Source organism: Acinonyx jubatus, chromosome C2, assembly GCF_027475565.1.
Source record: "Acinonyx jubatus isolate Ajub_Pintada_27869175 chromosome C2, VMU_Ajub_asm_v1.0, whole genome shotgun sequence".
NCBI lineage: Eukaryota > Metazoa > Chordata > Mammalia > Carnivora > Felidae > Acinonyx > Acinonyx jubatus.
In genome coordinates, this window is record NC_069384.1 from 105,756,668 (window position 1) to 105,776,132 (window position 19,465).

At 37.9% G+C, this 19,465-nt stretch overlaps 1 protein-coding gene across 12 annotated transcripts in view; it reads left to right on the forward strand.

Annotated features, from left to right (window-relative positions):
* Positions 1–19,465, forward strand: part of VEPH1 (ventricular zone expressed PH domain containing 1) — a 252,221-nt gene that overhangs the window by 82,462 nt on the left and 150,294 nt on the right. The window contains exon 8 of one of the 12 annotated variants that reach the window (XM_053221276.1): positions 1,159–3,909. The exons of the other annotated variants lie outside the window; for them this stretch is intronic. Within the exon in view, the coding sequence (XP_053077251.1) occupies positions 1,159–1,185 (27 nt within the window). The 3' untranslated portion in view covers positions 1,186–3,909. Of the gene's footprint in view, positions 1–1,158; positions 3,910–19,465 lie in introns of those variants that run through there. 12 annotated transcript variants of the gene reach the window in all.

The window sequence follows — 19,465 nt, forward strand, 5'->3', positions numbered from 1 at the left end:
TCTGATGGGAAGGGCGAATCCCCAGGAGCAGAGCAGGGTCTGGGAGGTTCTCAGGCCACACGGGGAGAAGTGGTTCCACTGCTGGAAGGACATTTGGTAGAGGCTGTGAGGCCACCTGGGCCCAGGAGACCCCAGAAAATGGCCACATTCACTGGTGCTGGAACAAGGTCGTTGGGGGTGAAGCCTGGTGCCAGATGTGTGTTGTGATTTTCCATAATCCCTGAAACGCTGCTGCTACACTATCTCTCAAAGTTTTCCTGGGGCAGGCTGGCACCTGGACACAGTCTCTGGGCATCAACAACAGCACAGTAACATGAACTTTCCTGGGTGTGGCCAGCATTTGGCCATTGCTCAGTGAGACCCTCCACAGAGGGGTGGATTGGGTCAAAGACACAGTCCCTCACAAGTTGGGGGCCAGGGAAGGCAGCTGCATCTGAGACAAAACTCGGGAGGGAGGTGCTGCCTGGGCCTTGGTCATGGACAGTATGGAAGCAGGGAGTGGACAGAAGCCAAAGACGAAGGACGGATGCATGATTGCTGATCGGGAAGAACAGAGTTCCGATACCAGAGACTTGGTAGCTGGGTGGGGCAATTTTCTCCACTCCAAGGTATGTGCATACGCACCTACAAGTGCCACAACAATCCACCCCAGTAGGCTACCAGCACCATCTAGTGGAGAACAGAGCTGTTTCACTAAGCCCCGCCCAACTGGGCCAACCTCACTCTTCAAGAACACAAGTCTCACTGCCTGATTAGTTGATGAGTTACAAAGCACTTCATAGTTTGACTCCTAGAGGAAAAGGAAGTAATTCCAGTCATATTTCAATCTGTTAGCCAGTCCAACTATTCAATTTTCTTTCTTTCTTTCTTTCTTTCTTTCTTTCTTTCTTTCTTTCTTTCTTTCTTTCTTTCTCTCTCTCTCTCTCTCTCTCTCTCTCTTTCATTTCATTTCTTTTCTTATATAAAGAAAGAGGAAAAGTTCATTTTTATTTTTGATTTTTATTAAAAATATTTTTCTTTAATTTTTTTCTACTATATTTTTTTACTTTTGTGTAAATGTTTTCAAATTCTATTTTACTTCCATCATTTCATTTTAGTCTACTTCAGTGTATTCATTTTTTAAATTTTCAAATGATTTCCTTTTTTTTTCTACACAAGAACACTCAGATCAATGGAACAGAATAGAGAACCCAGAAATGGACCCATAAACGTATGGCCAACTAATCTTTGACAAAGCAGGAAAGAATATTCAATGGAATAAAGACAGTCTCTTCAGCAAGTTGGGAAAACTGGACAGCAACATGCAGAAGAATGAACCTGGACCACTTTCTTACACCATACACAAAAATAAACTCAAAATGGATGAAAGGCCTCCATGTAAGACAGGAAGCCATCAAAACCCTCGAGGAGAAAGTAGGCAAAAACCTCTTTGATCTTGCCCGAAGCAACTTCTTACTCAACATATCTCCGGAGGCAAGGGAAACAAAAGCAAAAATGAACTATTGGGACCTCATCAAAATAAAAAGCTTCTGCACAGCAAAGGAAACAATCAGCAAAACTAAAAGGCAACTGACAGAATGGGAGAAGATATTTGCAAATGACATATCAGATAAAGGGTTGGTATCCAAAATCTATAAAGAACTTCTCAAACTCAACACCCAAGAAGCAAATAATCCAGTGAAGAAATGGGCAAAAGACATGAATAGACACTTCTCCAAAGAAGACATCCCGATGGCCAACTGACACATGAAAAAATGCTCCACATCACTCATCATCAGGGAAATACAAATCAAAACCACCATGAGATACCACCTTACACCTGTCAGAACAACTAACATTAACAACTCAGGCAACAACAGATGTTGGCGAGTATGCAGAGAAAGAGGATCTCTTTTGCATTGTTATTGGGAATCAAGCTGGTGCAGCCACTCTGGAAAACAGTATGGAGGTTCCTCAAAAAACTAAAAATAGAAATACCCTACAACTCAGCAATTGCACTACTAGGCATTTATCCAAGGGATACAGGTATGCTGTTTCAAAGGGACATATGCACCCTCATGTTTATAGCAACACTATCAACAATAGCCAAAGTATGGAAAGAGCCCAAATGTCCATCAATGGATGAATGGATAAAGAAGATGGTGGTGTGTATATATATATATACACACATATATATAGAGAGAAAGAGAGAGGAGTATTACTCAGCAATCAGAAAGAATGAAATCTTGCCATTTGCAACTACATGGATGGAACTGGAAGGTATGATGTTAAGTGAAATTAGTCAGAGAAAGACAAAAATCATATGACTTCACTCATATGAGGACTTTAAGAGACAAAACAGATGAACATAAGGGAAGGGAAACAAAAATAATATAAAAACAGGGAGGGGGACAAAACATAAGAGACTCTTAAATATGGAGAACAAACCGAGGGTTACTGAAGGTGTTGTGGGAGGGGGGATGGGCTAAATGGGTAAGGGGCATTAAGAGATCTACTCCTGAAATCACTGTTGCAGTATATGCTAACTAATTTGGATGTAAATCTAAGAAAATAAAATTTAAAAAAAAAAAAAAAGAAATCCAGATCTAGGATGCAAAGAATGCCCCGACAAAGTCAACCCAGAAAGGTCCACACAAAGACACATAGTAATTAAAATGGCAAAAAAAGTAGTGATAAAGAAAGAATTTGTAAAGTAGCAAAAGAAAACAGTTACAATCAAGGGAAACCATATAAGGCTATCAGCTGATTTTTCAGCAGAAATTTTGAAGGCTAGAAGGGAGTGGCATAATATATTCAAAGTGCTGAAAAGAAAAAAAAATCTGCAACAATAATACTCTATCTAGCAAGTCTATTGTTCAAAATAGAAGAAGAGATAAACAGTTTTATAGACCAAGGGAAAAAAAAAAAGAAAGAACAAAAAAAGAAAAACAAAGAAAGAAAAACAGTAAGAAAAGAAAAAAGCTAAGGGTATTCAAGACCACTAAACCAGCCTAACAAGAAATGTGAAAGGGGACTCTTTGAGTAGAAAGGAAAGAAATAAGTAGGAGGAAGAAAATTAGGAAAGATAAAATCAGTAAAATTAATTATATCTATAGAAATTAGTCAAGTGACTCACAAAATAAAAGGATGTAAATTATGATACCATATATCTAAAATGTAGGGGAAGAGGAGTAAAGATGAGTTCAAACTTATGTGACCATCAACTTTATATAGACTGTTATCTACATAAAATATTATATACAAACCTAATGATATCCACAAATCAAATACCAGTAATAGATACGCAAATAATAAAGAAAAAGAAATCCAACCATATGACTAAAGGCCGGCAAACCATGAAAGAAGAGAACAACAGAAGAAAGGAACAGAGAACTACAAAAACAACTGTAAAACCACTAACATGGCAATAGGCACATACCTATCAATAATGACTTTGAATGTAAATTGACTAACTGCCCCAATAAAAAGACATAGGGTGACAGAATGGATACAAAAAGCAAGACCTATCCATATGCTGCCTACAAGATACTAAGTTCAGACCTAAAGACACTTGCAGATTGAAAGTGAGGAGAAAAAAGAACTATTAATCATGCAAATGGAAGTGAAAAGAAACCCAGAGTAGCAATACATATTATCATACAAAGCAGACTTTAAAACAAACACTGTAACAAGAGACAAAGAAGGCCACCACATAATCATATAGGGAACAATCTGGGTGCCTGGGTGACTCAGTTGGTTGAGTATCCAACTCTTGATTTCAGCTCATGTCATGATCTCAAGATCATGGGATCAAGCCCCATGTCAGGCTCTGCACTGAGTGTGGAGCCTGCTTAAGTTTCTCTGCCTCTTCCTCTGCCCATCTCCCCTGCGGGCGCTCTCTCTCTCTCTCTCTCTCTCTCTCTCTCTCTCTCTCAAATAAAAAAATAAAATCAAAAATAAAGGGAAAAATCCAACAAGAAGATATAACAACTGTTAAAATTTATGCACTCAATATGGAAGCACTCAAATACACAAAGTGTTAATAACAAAGGTTAAAGACGTCATTAATAGTAATACAATAATAATAGGGGACTTTAGCCCCCCAAACATCAATGGACAGAACATCCAAACAGAAAATCAACGACAACAAAAAAAAACCAAAACAGTGGTTTTGAAGGACACATTGGACCAGATGGATATAACAGATATATTCAGAACATTCCATCTTAAAACAGAGTACACATTCTTTTCAAGTGCACAGGGAACATTCTCCAGAATAGACCATATATTAGGCCACAAAACAAGTCTCAACAAATTCACAAAGATTGAAGTCATACCATCCATCTTTTCTGACCACAACATTATAAAACACAAGAAAAAAATCAATAAAGGATACAAACATGTGGAGGTTAAATAACATGCTCCTAAACAATGAGTTGGTCAACCATGAAATCAAAGAGGAAATTAAAAAAAAAAACATGGAGGCAAAAAACAAACAAAGACAAACAAACCAACTAAATACATGGAAACAAATAAAAAAATGAAAATATAACAGTCCAAGATCTTTGGGATATAGCAGAAGCCGTTCTAGGAGGGAAGTTTATAGCAATACAAGGCTACTTGAAGAAGCAAGAAAAAAAGATCTCAAATGAATAACCTAAGCTTACACCTAAGGACAACAAACAAAAGAACAACAAACAAAACTCAAAGCCGTTAGAAGGAAGGAAATAATAAAGATTAGAACAGAAGTAAATAAAACAGAAACTAAAAAAAAAAACCAATAGAACAGATCAATGAAACCAGGAGCTGGTTTTTTTTGAAGATAAAAAAATTGGGGCACCTGGGTGGCTCAGTTGGTTAAGCGACTGACTTCAGCTCAGGTCATGATCTCACAGTTTGTGAGTTCGAGCCCCGCGTCAGGCTCTGTGCTGACGGCTCAGAGCCTGGAGCCTACTTCAGATTCTATGTCTCCCCCTCTCTACCCCTCCCCTGCTCATGCTCTATGTCTCTCTGTCTCTCAATAATAAATAAACATTAAAAAAATTTTTTTAAATAAAAAAATTGATAAACTTTTAGCTAGATTCATCAAAACAGAAAAGAGAAGTCTCAAATAAATAAAATCAGAAGTGAAAAAGGAGAAATAACTGACACCAAAGAAATAAAGAGGATTGTAAGAGAATGTTATGAAAAATTATATGCCAAAAAATGGGCATCCTAGAAGAAATGGATAAATTCCTAGAAGCATATAGCCTCCCAACACTGAATTGGAAAGAATTAGAAAATGTGAACTGATTATCAGCAATGAAATTGAATCAGTAAGCAAAACAGTCCCAAAAAACAAAAGTCCATGATCAGATGACTCCAAAGATGAATGCCAGCAAACATTTAAAGAAGAGTTGATACGTATTCTTCTATTCCAAACTATTGCAAAACAAAAACAAAAACAAAAAAAAACAAAAATGAACAAAAACAATAGAAGAGTAACAAAAGCTTCCAAATTCATTCTATGAGGCCAGCATTACCCTGATGCCAAAACCAGATAAAGACACTCAAAAAAAGAAAAAATAGGCCAATATCTCTGATGAATAAAGATGCAAAATTCCTCAACAACATAAGGCAAACTGAATCCAAAGATACATTTAAAAAATTATGTACCAACATCAAGTGGGATTTATTTCTGGGATGCAATGGCAGTTCAATGTTCACAACTCAGTTAAAGTGATACATCATCAAGAGAAAGAATAAAAACTATATGACCATTTCAATGGATGTAGAAAAAACATTTGACAAAGGACAACAACCATTTATGATAAAAACTCTCAACAAAGTAGGTTTAATATTTTAATTTTTTATGTTTATTTTTGAGAGAGGAAGAGAGAGAGACAGAGCATGAGAGGGGGAGGGGTAGAGAGAGAGAGGGAGACACAGAATCTGAAGCAGGCTCCAGGCTCTGAGCTGTCAGCATAGAGCCTGACGTGGGTCTGAAACTCACGAACTGCAAGATCATGACCTGAGCCAAAGTGGGAAGCTTAACCGACTGAACCACCCAGGTGCCCCTCAACAAAATAGGTTTAGAGGGAGCATACCTCACTATAATAAAGACCATATATGAAAAACCCATAGCAAATGTCATACTCAATGGTAAAACACTGAGAGCTTTTCCCCTAAGATAAGGAACAAGACAGGGATGGTCCACTGTCACCATCTTTATTCAACAAAGTACTAGAAGTCCTAACCACAGCAATTGACAAGAAAAAGAAATATCAAAGACATCCACTTTGCTAAAAAAAAGAAGTAAACCTTTTTCTTTTGCACATTACATGATACTATGCATAAAGAAACTATAATGACTCCAGCAAAAAAACTACTAGAAACTGATAAGTGAATTCAATAAAGTCATAGGATATAAAATCAATGTGCATAAATCTGGTGCATTTCTATATATTAATAATGAAGCAGTAGAAAGAGAAACTATGGAAACAATCCCATTTACAGTTGCATGAAAAATAATAAAATACCTAGGAATAAACTTAACCAAGGGGGCGAAAGACATGTTCTCTGAAAAATATGAAACACTGATTAAAGAAAATGAAGACAAGACAAACAAATGGAAAGATGTTCCATACTAATGGATTGGAAGAGCAAATATTGTTAAAAAGACCATGCTACCCAAAGCAATCTACAGATTTAATGCCATCCCTATGAAAATACCAATAGCATTTTTCACAGAACTAGAACAAATAATCCTAAAATTGGTATGGAACCACAGGAGACCCTGAATAACCAAAGCAATCTTGAAAAAGAAGAACAAAACTGGAGGTATCACAATCCCAGATTTCAAGATATAGTACAAAGATGTTGTAATCAAAACAGTATGATACTGGCACAAAAATGGATACAAAAGCCAATAGAACAGAATACAGAACCCAGATAGAAACCTACATTTATATGGTCAGTTAATCTTTGGCAAAGGAGGCAAGAACAGTCGATGAGAAAGAGATGGTCCCTTCAACAAATGGTGTTGGGAAAACTGGACAGCTACATGCAAAAGAATGTAGCTAGACCACTTTCTCACATAATACAGAAAAATAAATTTAAAATGTATTAAGGACCTAAATGTGAGAACCAAAATCATAAAAATCCTAGAAGAGAGCACAGGCAGTAATTTCTTTGACATTGGCAGTAGCAATATTTTTCCACAGATGTCTCCTGAGGCAAGGGAAACAAAAGCAAAAATAAACTATTGGGACAACATCAAAATAAAAAGCTTCTTTTCAGCAAAGGAAAACATGACCAAAACTAAAAGGTGGGGCACCTGGGTAGCTCAGTTAGGTGTCTGACTCTTGATTTTGGCTCAGGTCATGATCTCAACAGTTTGTGGAATCAAGCCCTGCATTGGGCTCTGCACAGACAGTGTGGAGACTGTTTGAAATTCTTTCTCTGCTCCTCCCCTACTCAGGTGCACATACACTCTCTGTCTGTCTGTCTCTCTCTCTTTCTTCTCTCAAAAATAAATAAATAAATAAACAAACAAACAAACATTAAAAGAAAACTAAAAGGCAACCTATGAAATGGGAGAAGATATTTGCAAATGACGTATTTGATAAAAGGTTAGTATACAAAATATGTAAACAACTTATACAAGTCAACACCAAAAACAGAAACAATCCGATTTTAAAATGCCAGAAAACATGGACAGACATTTCTCCAAAGAAAACATCCTGATGACCAACAGACACATGAACTCATTATCAGGGAAATGCAAATCAAAACCACAGTGAGATATTACCTCACACATGTCAGAATGACTAAAATCAATAACCAAAGAAACAACAAGTGTTGGCAACGATACGGAGGAAAAAAATCCTTAAGTACTATGGGTGGAAATGCAAACTGGTGCTGCCACTGTGGAAAACAGTTTGGAGGTTCCTGAAAAAATTAAAAATAGACCTACCATATGATCCAGTAATTCTACTACTTGGTATTTACCCAAAGAATATGAAAACATAGATTCAAAAAGATATGTGCAGCCCTGTGTTTATTGCAGCGCTATTTACAATAGCCAAATTATGGAAGTGTCCATCCCTAGATGAGTGGATAGAGAAGAAGTGTTATATATACGTATATATATATATATATACACGTATATATATACGTATACATATATATATATATATATATATATATATTGCTGTGACTATTACTCAGCCATAAAAACAAAGGAAATCCTGCTATCTAGAGAGTGTCATACTAAGTGAAATTAGTCAGAGAAAAAAAATACCATATGATTTCACTTATATGGCAGATTTAAGAAACAAACCAATGAACGAAGGAAAAAGGAGACAAACCAGGAAAGAGACTCTTAACTAGAGAGAGCAAACTGATGGTTACCAGAGGGGAGGCAGGTGGGGGATGGGTGAAATAAGTGAAGTGAAGCTATCTTGATGAGCACTAATATATGGAATTGTTGAATCACTATATTGTACACCTGAAACTAATATAACACTGCACATTACTGGAATTAAGATTTAAAAATAAAATTAAAAATATAAAAACTTTTCTGTCTAAAAATAAATAAACAAACAATCCAATGAACCCTCTTAAGATGAGAAATTTGGGGTGAGGGTGTTTATTTTCTCTCCATGTTAGTTCATGTATACTCACTAAAGTATTTCTTGATTCCCTGTAACCTAATCACATTTCAAAAATTAAAGAGACCTTTACTTTTGCAATTTATTTCAGAAATTTCTATAGCTGGGATCATTGAATCTTAAAATATGTAAAGCACAACATATACCCCAACATGCATTTATTAGATATTGAGCATTACAAATCTCAAAACATGTAACTGTTAGAGGAATAATTTCTCACAATTTCACTAGTTTTTTTTTTCCTTTCTACATAAAGCTTTAGGTTATATCCATATTTAAAGCAATAGCGTTTTCTTCTAAAAACTTTGAATTTCATGTGACTATACCATATCTCCCTAGATAGTTTTATTGGATCTGTTTCTGAACTTTTTTAATGTATATATTTTTTTACTTACAGAGATCTTTATTTTATTTTTTTGTACTCTTTATATCCATCTCCCTATCTATAAAATGGGGGAAATAACTGTACTTAACTCACAGCGTTATTGTAAAGATGAAATGACAGAATCAGTGTGAAGCATTGCTGCTAACACATAACCACATTGGGGATTAAAAGGACACTCATCATGATGAGCACTGAGTAATATATAGAATTGTTGAATCACTATATTGCACACCTGAAACTAATCTAATACTCTCTGTTAATTACACTGAAATTAAAACAAAATTAAAAAGAGACCATCCAGGGGCACCTGGGTGGCTCCGTCGGTTAGGCGTCCGACTTTGGCTCAGGTCATGATCTCACAGTCCATGAGTTCGAGCCCCGCGTCGGGCTCTGTGCTGACCGCTCGGAGCCTGGAGCCTGTTTCAGATTCTGTGTCTCCCTCTCTCTCTGCCCCTCCCCTGTTCATGCTCTGTCTCTCTCTGTCTCAAACATAAATAAACGTTAAAATTAAAAAAAAAAAAAGAGAGAGAGACCATCCACAAACATACACCCAGATAATTCATATAAAGCCTTTAGCACAGTGTCTGGAGTAGAGTAAGTGCTTGATATGTTTCAACTAGCAGAAAGTTGTATCACCTCTCTGGACTCAGTTTCCTCATGTGTAAAATGGAAATAGCAATATTATTCACCACATTGGCTTGTCATGAGGATTTGATGAATTATAACATGTGGAACAGTGTCTGGCTAATGGTAAACAGTAAATAAGTACGAGCAATTTAATTAATTTATTACTTCCTCTGTGTTGCCCAAACCTTTCTCATTGCACTTACTTGGATATAGACTGAAGCTTAAGCCTAACAGACTGAAATTAGGGAAGACAGCCACCAGGGAAGTGGCTTGCCTCTTCCCTGCTTCTCCAAAGAAAGAGGCTGACTGGATGGGTATGCATGGGACAAGTCAAAACAAGGATAGGTCAGAATGGAATGAGCTACCATAGATAAGGGCACGTGTCATTACAGATGCAAAGCAGAATTGACTATAGCTTTTTTTCATTTTTAGAGAATAACTGGTATATGTTGATTTTTTTTTCTGAGTGGAATGCATATCTGCTTTATATTTATTTTGCAGACAATTATTCCTGAGGGGAATAAGAGTAACAAAAATAATAATAAAACCACATTTTGTAAAAACTTTATAACTTAAAATAGGCCTTCCTTGTATTCTTGGGGGCACTGGAAGTGCATGGCTTTCCATAAAGGGTGGGTTGTCCTCAGCTCCTCACCTATAAAAACAGCTAAAATAATTTTGCAGCATTTTTTTTAAAAGCTCTTATTAACTAAATATGAAGTGGTTTAAATTAAACCCAGGCCAGACTGACTTTTTTGTCTGTGGAGAACTGAAATAGAACTTCAGTGCTAAAATATTTTATTTTTTCCATCATTTTCTTGACTCATTAGACTGTCAGCCATGCAGGTGGCCTCGGCCCACTGGGTTGGGTACTGCAGTTATTATAGCTCTTTCCTAACATGGTTCAACATGGAAAAGAGACTCCATTAGGAATGGCTTAGATTTTTTTTTTTTTGAGAAGCAAAATCGGATTCATGTGTTCTATTTACTTCAGGCTCAAGTAAACAAACTGAAACAAATTTAGTTGAATAGTTGAATCCTCATTGGGACCCAGTCTCATTTGAAGGCACACACTAGTACGGAGAAGCACACGCTCCATAGCTATGTTTTATTCCCAATGCCAGACCCATGAGGCAGCAGACCTGTGTAGTGGAAACAGAGACAGCATGCTTTAAAATGCTCTTTATAAGTGATTTGGCACACGGAAGGATGCTATGCCCGGTTGTTTTCCTTTGCTAGAGACCAACACTCTGCACCTGTGAAGAATCAAATGGCATGCCCTCCCAGTCCAGCCGCTGCCATGGTGGGTGTTAAATCCTGTGTCTTCTGCCTTGTTTTTCTAACTGGCTGGAATCCGCTGGCCAAGCACCTGGGTGTGTTTATTACATCCTCTCTGGGCTCAGAGTCATGGATACTTTTCAAGTAAAGAAGCGACACACATCTTGCCCAGGTCGCGTTTCTGTGACATCCGGCAGGCCTTCTACAAAAACACTTTCAAGAGGAAAAGGAAAAGAATGACAAAGGCAACTGACAGCCACATTACTGTCCTCATCCTGACTGTGGAAAAACATCCTGGGAAAAAGGAGCTGGATGGATGATTTGCTCCTTTAACTTGCAAATCAAGACTGAAGGATCTGGGGCCATTCTATGAGAGGAGGAAACTGCAACTTAAAACTACACTTTCCCCAAAGATAGAGAATTTAGTTAAAAATTTGGTAGGCTCAGCGACTTCGGGGACTCATTTTCTTAAGCCTTGGTTGGTGCCAGCCAGCTGCTGCTTAATCCCACAGAATTGTCATCACCTTGGGAAGCCTTCCCCCCTCCCCCCGTTAAAATGCAAATAGCTTTATTGTTTTTTATATTGTGAAAAGGTTACATGCTAATTGTAAATAATATCAATAATAAACCTCTACCAGAGTGTAAGGAAAACAAACAAACAAAAAACCTTTGAGTATATATAAAATAAGCTTTCAAATAATGGTGTTGATATTCTACACCCTCCCTCCCTTCATGATTTGGGTTGAGCTGCTGATTCTTTCTCGGTGCAAGCCCCAGTGCTGATGATGGTGACACAGAGAAAAGAAAAATGTGGTCCCTGCCCTACAGGAACTCTCAGCGAACGTGGGCCAAGGGAGATGTACAGATAATTTGAATTTAAGTTGGTGTGTGTTACTACTACTAACCCTCCCTGCATGAGCGAGTTTGGGGGAGTGTTATTATCGAAGCTTGGTTTGTCGAATGATAGGGTCATATCATGGGAGGAAGAGGTAGCTGTCTATGGGAGGACATGACATGTGTAATAGCAAGCAGCTGGGAAAAGACCAGGACTCTTTTGGAAACCTTGGAGAACTTCAAGTGCCTGGAGCATTGAATGAATAGTCGAAGAGAGGGGGAAGGATGAGACTGGTCCGTAGACTGGGGTTAGATTATGAAAACTCCTCATTGATTAGCAGATAGTTCCTGTCTTCTACCTTCTCTCTCCAAAGTTATTCATCACTGGTGCCCAGATGACCTTGGAACAGTATTTTGTTTCCCTTCCTATTGTGGACTAGTAAATGAATACCGTGTACCTCAGAGTTCCCAAGAAACTAAAGAGCCTGGTAAAAGGACAAACAGTCCCCACAAATAGTTGCAAACATAGAGTAGTAAATAATGGTTACAAAAGTTACATGTTGCAACAATTTTCAACAATGTCTTGTAATTATCAACTGTAATTTAGGCCAACTGACCAAATCCACAAAGATCCCTCAGTTCCTCTGTGAGCCAGGCAGCTTGACAAACCTTATGATGCGGTAGCGGCACCTAGAAGGTACCTCTGCCTGACCAGTCTCCCCTTAGGACTGAACCCCAAGAATGATCACCCTGGTCCCCACAGATCTGATCTCCTTTCTTCTGAGAGGGACCTTTTGACTTTTTTACAACGATAGCTGTGAGGAAGTTGGTGAGCATATTTGCCCCAGGGAAGTGGAAAGCGCCCACTCCATGACCGTCTCTTTAGTCCTGAATTTAAGAAGTGATTGAATCCTGAATTCACCAGGACAACTGAGCCTTGGCAGCGGGGAGATTGAGAGGATGAAGCAGTGGCTAATTCTAGCTCAAATCCTGCTGCCTTTTTTTTTTAATGAAATTTATTGTCAAATTGGTTTCCATACAACACCCAGTGCTCCTGCTGCTCTTTTAAGAAGGCGGCCAGTAGTCCTCACCCCTCCCGTATCCCCCACAGATTGAATCACTTCAGTTTAAACTGGCTACTTTAACTACCAGCATCTGCATTTCTTTGCCTATGGCTTTCCTCACCTTCACAAGCCACTGGGATAATATGTCTGACAGGATAGATGTGTGAGGAATCAACAGCCCTCAACCAATGGTAGGGGTTGAGGTATGTGCCTCAAATGAGATCTGCCTTCCCCAGAATTCCTAGGTACCCTTTCTGAACTACTTCTCTTCTACTCCCCTGCTGGTCTCCCGCAGTTTCCAAGTAGTTGATTGGCACTCCAGTCATCTCAGGGATCCCAAGCCAAGGAGAAGGCCTTTACATACCTCCCCAGGCCATTGTGCTCTCCTCTGCTCTGAACACTTGAGAGTATATATCTGTGATGTCGAGCTTAACATCTGATTTTCTTCTGGTTGCATTTGCTTTTCATTCATTTAAACTGGAACTTGAGGAAGCATCAGTGTCTTGTACTAGTGAATGGCAGCTGATGACATGGCACGTTGTGTTTAAGGAGGGCCAGGAAATATATAGACATTAGGTTCCAGGCATGGCTGGTGGCTACTGTTTTTCAGAACCTGTCAGTCTGCTTCCTGTGTGGTGGCCAAAGTGTGGTCACCAGACTAGGAGCATTGAGTATCACCTGGGAATCAGAATCTACAGCTTAACAAGACCCCCAGGTATTCTGCATGTACCTGAATATGTAAGAGGCACTGGTCTCAAGGACCCAGGCCCTGCAGGATTTAGCGCCCATAGAATCCCCTAGAGATTTACTTATCAAGAAAAATTTAAGCCTGGTTTATTTTGTAGTAAGTAGCAGTTAAGAACTTGGTACTGGTTCATATCATCTGAGTTAAAGCCTCTAAGAAAATTACATCTGACAGCTGACTGATCAGCAGTAGACTGTCACACTGAAATGTTCATGTTATAGTTCTTAGCATTAACCAGAATGATCCTTCTTATCTACATGAATATGTGAAGATAACACATGAGAAATTACACTGAAAAGGGTGTCTTGACATCAGTTTATTTCTTGGTAAGTAATAAATAAATCTAAAGTAGATAAAGACATAGTTGTTGCTATTTAAGACTTATAAACTTGAGATTACTGGAAAATAAATTCTCCCAGAATACAAGTGAACGGAAATGATCAACCTTCAATGCTGTGTAGGTCCCATAGAGTTTCAAATATCTGGAAGTTTACTCAGAAAAGTGAAAGACAAACTTTCCTAACTATCTCATGTCATTGAAATCTTTATTTACTAAGTATGGTTGATTTTAGAAAGCCCAGAATTATGCTAAGCTGATACTGGTTTCTCCATTTTCTCCTGCTATTTCTTATATTGACATCTGCTTTGGAGGGCAAACTTCCTTCAGATGCAGATGGCATTCTTCGTGATGATGTGATGATTCTAGCTCATTCAAAAGCCCCCTTCTTCTTTCAAAACACTTCCCAGAGCCCACCTTCTCTATGACAGCTCCACATTCCTGAAGCACTATTTGGTTACAAATTTGCTCTCTCCTTTCTGCCTGGTAGGTACAGATTCAACTAGCAGGAAAAGAGGGTGATGAAAGGAAATAGCACAAGTTACAAAGATTTTCCAAAGGAAATATTCTAGCTTCCTTCACTTTAGAAAGTGAGAATGACCTTGAAGGCAAGATGCATGGATTTTAGTATCCCGTACAGTAGATAAAATAGACACAGCAGTCATAGTTAGGTGACTCTTCTGTTCTTCTGTTAAGAAATGGCAAAATTAACCCATGCTATGCTCTGAATGTGCCCCCCTCACCCCTCACCAAGTCATATGTGGAAACCTAATCCCCAAGGTGATGGTATTAGGAGGTGGAGCCTTTGGGAGGTGATTAGGCCATGAGGATGGAGACCTCATGAATGGAATTAGTTCCCCTACAAAAGAGGCCCAAGAGAGCTCCCTTGTTCCCTTCCTCCATGGAACCAAACACCACCTCTACCAGCACTATGATCTTGGATGTCCTAGCCTACAGAACTGTGAGAAATAAATGTTTGTGGTTTATAAGCCACCCAGTATGTGGTGTTTTGTTATAGCCGCCCGAATGGATCAAGACAAACTATGAGCCCATTCAGGATCTCAACACAACCCCATCTAAAAACCCTAAAAGGCTGTTGTACTCTTTTGTCACTGTTACTAAAAGTCAACTCACAAATAAGTGGAAAACAATTTGAGAGTTAATAGTTGTCTTCAGGCTAGTGTGCTTCAAATTTTTGAGCACACCATGGTCAGATATAACTTCAAAACCCCATCCTATTCATTGCAATTTGTTTGCATATTTTTATTTACTTGCTTGTTTATGCCAGTTAAGTTTCAATAAATTAAGTTAAATATGTTTATCTCAGCAAGCAGCTAAGGCAGTTCACAATGGAAATGTAGTTGCTATGAGACCAAACATCATTAACCCAAGGCAAAATCCAATAACTGAAAAGGGAAGCATTGCGAGAATGGGGAGCAGGGTACCAGAAAAACTACCTCAAACTCTCCTAGCTAATCTCAGGCAAAGTTTCCCCTGTGGCAAAATGAATTTTTCCATTTTATTCTCTGCTGTAAGTAATGAAATACTACCCAGATATTTTCTGTCTAACCTGTATCTCAGGAGTTAAATCTCAGCTACTATGAATAAAACTTCCTGGCTATTTTTTATGAAAATAAGTAGGTGCAAAGAAAGATAGGCATCTTGTATGTAATTATATAATGAGTAAATTACGGAAAGTTCAATTGTAGCTGATGTGTAGTTCAACTGAGTTAAATCTTACCATATTTTTCCTTTTCTAATGAGCAAAGGGCATTTTTTTTTCCTGGCAAAGTGCTCAAACACTATTTCTCTTTTCCTTGCCTTGCCTTGACTTTTCTTTTTTCTTTCTGGGCTCATAATAAGCATCTTTCTTCAAAATGTTTCCATGATTGGGCCAGAAGGTCTGTTACTTTTTCTATCATTTTGTGATTACCCTCCATTTGCTAAACAGATATTGTGTAATTAAAGATGGGCCACTTCTTGAGGTCTCTAGAAATGTTTCAATGCTAAAGGCCCCAGTGGTCTTTCAAAAATGTTTGCTTAATTGAAGCAAAAGAAATAGTGGAACCATTGTTCAGGATAATCAATGAAAGGCCATTTACATGAGGGGACCATGGTGTGGTGGAAGAAGAAATCCTGGCTCAGTATAATTCATTCTGGGTCCCTTGAGCCCACACAAAAGATTTACCTTTAAGAGGCTAAGTTCCCAAGCCCCCATGTTTTTAGAAAGTAAATCCAAACTATAGACCCTCTAAATCTTTTATCAACCCTCAAAATAATACTACGTTAGAAGCTCAAATTAGAAGGACTTCTGCAAGCTTTAACATCTGTATTTGGGGTCAGTGCAAAGAAAAGATGCTGGGAAATAAACCCTCAGGACAAATGTAGAGCGATTTGAGTTTTCAAATATAAATGTGGGCACACTGAATTCTGTTTTAAGAAAAATAACTGCAAATTGGAAAAATTTATTTGATAGCAGATCATGTCCAGTTTTCTGCCCTTTAAAAAAATCAATCATACTAAAACCATTAATTTATTTGGCTGCATTATTATCTCAAAAAGCAAGACATAAAGGTAAGCTGTCTTTCACATTCTCTGATTTCTATTTTAAATGTCTTTTTGAGGAAGACATACTAAGTCCCATGTTTAAATAAAAGCTATAATTGGTTTATAAATACAAAAATTATACCTTTTTTTTTTAACATGGGTGGGGTTTACTTTAGCACTCTGTGCCAAATGCATGCAGTTGAACTGAGTCCAATGGTCCTTAATTTTTGCCATGTTACAGAATTTGAGGTTCATTCAAAACAAAGGATACATCTGTTTTCATCAGCTGTTTCTTGACTTTTATTACTGGGACTTATTTTTTAAAATTGTTTTGCCTACATGGTATTGTTTTACTAGGCATGATTTATTGCTCTCCCATGTGCCCACAGAAACTGTATGTTCAGAAATAACGCAAACTGAACCAAAATAAGAGGGGAAAGATGGGAACTATTTCATTTACATTGGATTAAATAATCATTTAGAATATGTGAATACATTTACATTGCAATAAAGTTTTTATTTATTAATGGGAACAAAAATATGTTCAATTTCTCCAAGCTGATATACAGAAAAATTGAGGCATGTTCAGAGGACAAAGGGAAGAATTGAGGAATGTGAGTTTTGGAATGCTATTTAAAAAATCAGCTCGGGGCGCCTGGGTGGCTCAGTCGGTTAAGCGGCCAACTTTGGCTCAGGTCATGATTTCGCGGTCCGTGAGTTCGAGCCCCGCGTCGGCCTCTGTGCTGACAGCTCAGAGTTTGGAGCCTGTTTCAGATTCTATGTCTCCCTCTCTCTGACCCTCCCCCGTTCATGCTCTGTCTCTCTCTGTCTCAAAAATAAATAAACGTTAAAAAAAATAAAAATTAAATTAAAAAAAATTAAAAATCAGCTCAAAATTGGAGGATTATCTGCCTAACAGAGTCATTAACAATGTTTTAGTTTATTTATTCTCTACTTGATTCTACAAAAGAAGATTTCAAGCAGCTTGCCCTCTCAATGTTCTGTTAAAAGATTTATTGAATCTTAGCTTTTGATCCTTATAAACTAACAACACTTGATGCCTACTTACTCTGAAAGCATTTTGCTTATATTTTTATGCTAATTTTTAAGGCTAGAAGAGCGTATCTTTGTCTGGGTAATATAACTTTTAAAGAATAAAATGTATTAGTTGTACAGTTATTTTGGTTGGCATTTATAGATTACTGGATAGCTTGACCATCACTGCCTTGGCTACTTCAAGAGCAGTAATATTTTGTGGATTTGGAAATGTTAAAATAGTAAAATATTTTTACTTCAGACACAGGAAAATATTGAAAAAGACTGGGGAATAATTGCAAAGAGAAAAAGATCTATATAACTATAGATAATGAGCTAAAACTTGGCTCAAGTCACTAAGAAAATCTTAAGTTGTGTAGTAGTTTTACTTAATCATGTAACATTTTTAAAAAGGGAAATGGGTACCTGGGTGGCTCAGTCAGTTGAGTGGCTGACTCTTGATTTCAGCTCAGGTCATGATTCCAGGGCATGGGATTGAGCCCCACATTGGGCTCCCCACAGAGCGTGGAGCCTGCTTAAGATTTGCTCTTTCTTCCTCTGCCCCTCTCCCCTACTCACTCACTCTCTCTTTAAATAAATAAATAAATAAATAAATAAATAAATAAATAAGGAAACAGACTTTCTCAGTAAAATGTAGAACATATTTCACTTCTAGGTAAACTTTTTTGGTATGTTACTAATACACTGGCCCATATACTGAGCTGATATTGGGGTTTTGGACCTTTCTAGAACTTCCAAACCTTCTTGATTCACAAAATAAGTTAACTGGGGAAAATTAAGGGTATATAGCTTCTGAGACAGCTTGTTTTTGTTTTTGTGATAATTCAAATATGCCTGCATTTGCATTTATAATTTTTTAAGTTTATTTATTTATTTTGAGGTGGGGAGGGGTAGAGGGTGGGAGAGAGAGAATCACAAGCAGACTCCACGCTGTCAGTGCAGAGCCTGGTGTGGGGCTCTATCCCAGGAACTGTGAGATCGTGACCTGAGCGAAAATGAAAAGTTGGATATTTAACCAACTGAGCCACCCAGGTACCCCTGCATTTATAATTTTTGACACTCAAGTAATAATAGCTAACATTAATTTAGTATTCCATGTGCCAGACATTATTCTGAATGCTTTGTTTTTAACTGAATCTTCACAGCCATTCGATGGGGCAGGTGCTCTTATTAACCTGTTTTATAAACTAAGCCATGGAGAGTTAAGTAACCTGCCCAAGCTCCATGACTGGCCATCACAGTGCCATGACAAACTCAGGAAGGAGCTTCTGAGCCCCCTTTTGTGACCACCACAGTACCATCCACTCCTGCTTGGACAAATGAGGAATAGCTGTGAGGGCTTTGCATGGTACTGTCACCTTTCTGTTCTCTGAGGGTGAGATTTTCTCTGTGAATATTTATCCAAAGGAAATCTTTCATATTTATTGATAATTTGAACAGCCAATAATCTTCTTATTTGCCTTGCTAGTCTCTTATTGTCATTTCTATTTTACATGAAGGAAATAAAGCTTCTGGAAAGCCAAATACTTAACCAGTCCTTTTTTCAAGAGGAGATTTTAGGCAGTGGAACAATTTAGGTTGTTGCTAGTAGATATCTCAGAGGGAACTATAAGTCTCCAGGATGGGTCTGAGCAGCAGCTGGAATGAAGAAACTTAATACATTGCTCAGACCAGCTGAATCTAACAGAAAAGCAGTGCTAACAAGTCTCTTATGACTTGGACTCAGTCATTTTGGATTTTCTAAAAAGGGTGATTACAAACTCATCAGTCAATAGAATATTTGGAATTAAAAAAATGTTTAATGTTTATTTATTTTTGAGAGAAAGAGAGAGAGAGAGAGAGAGCATGAGCAAGGGAGGGGCAGAAAGAGAGGGAGACACAGAATCCTAAGCAGGCTCCAGGCTCTGAGCTGTCAGCACATAGCCCAACGCGGGGCTTAAACTCATAAACTGTGAGATCATG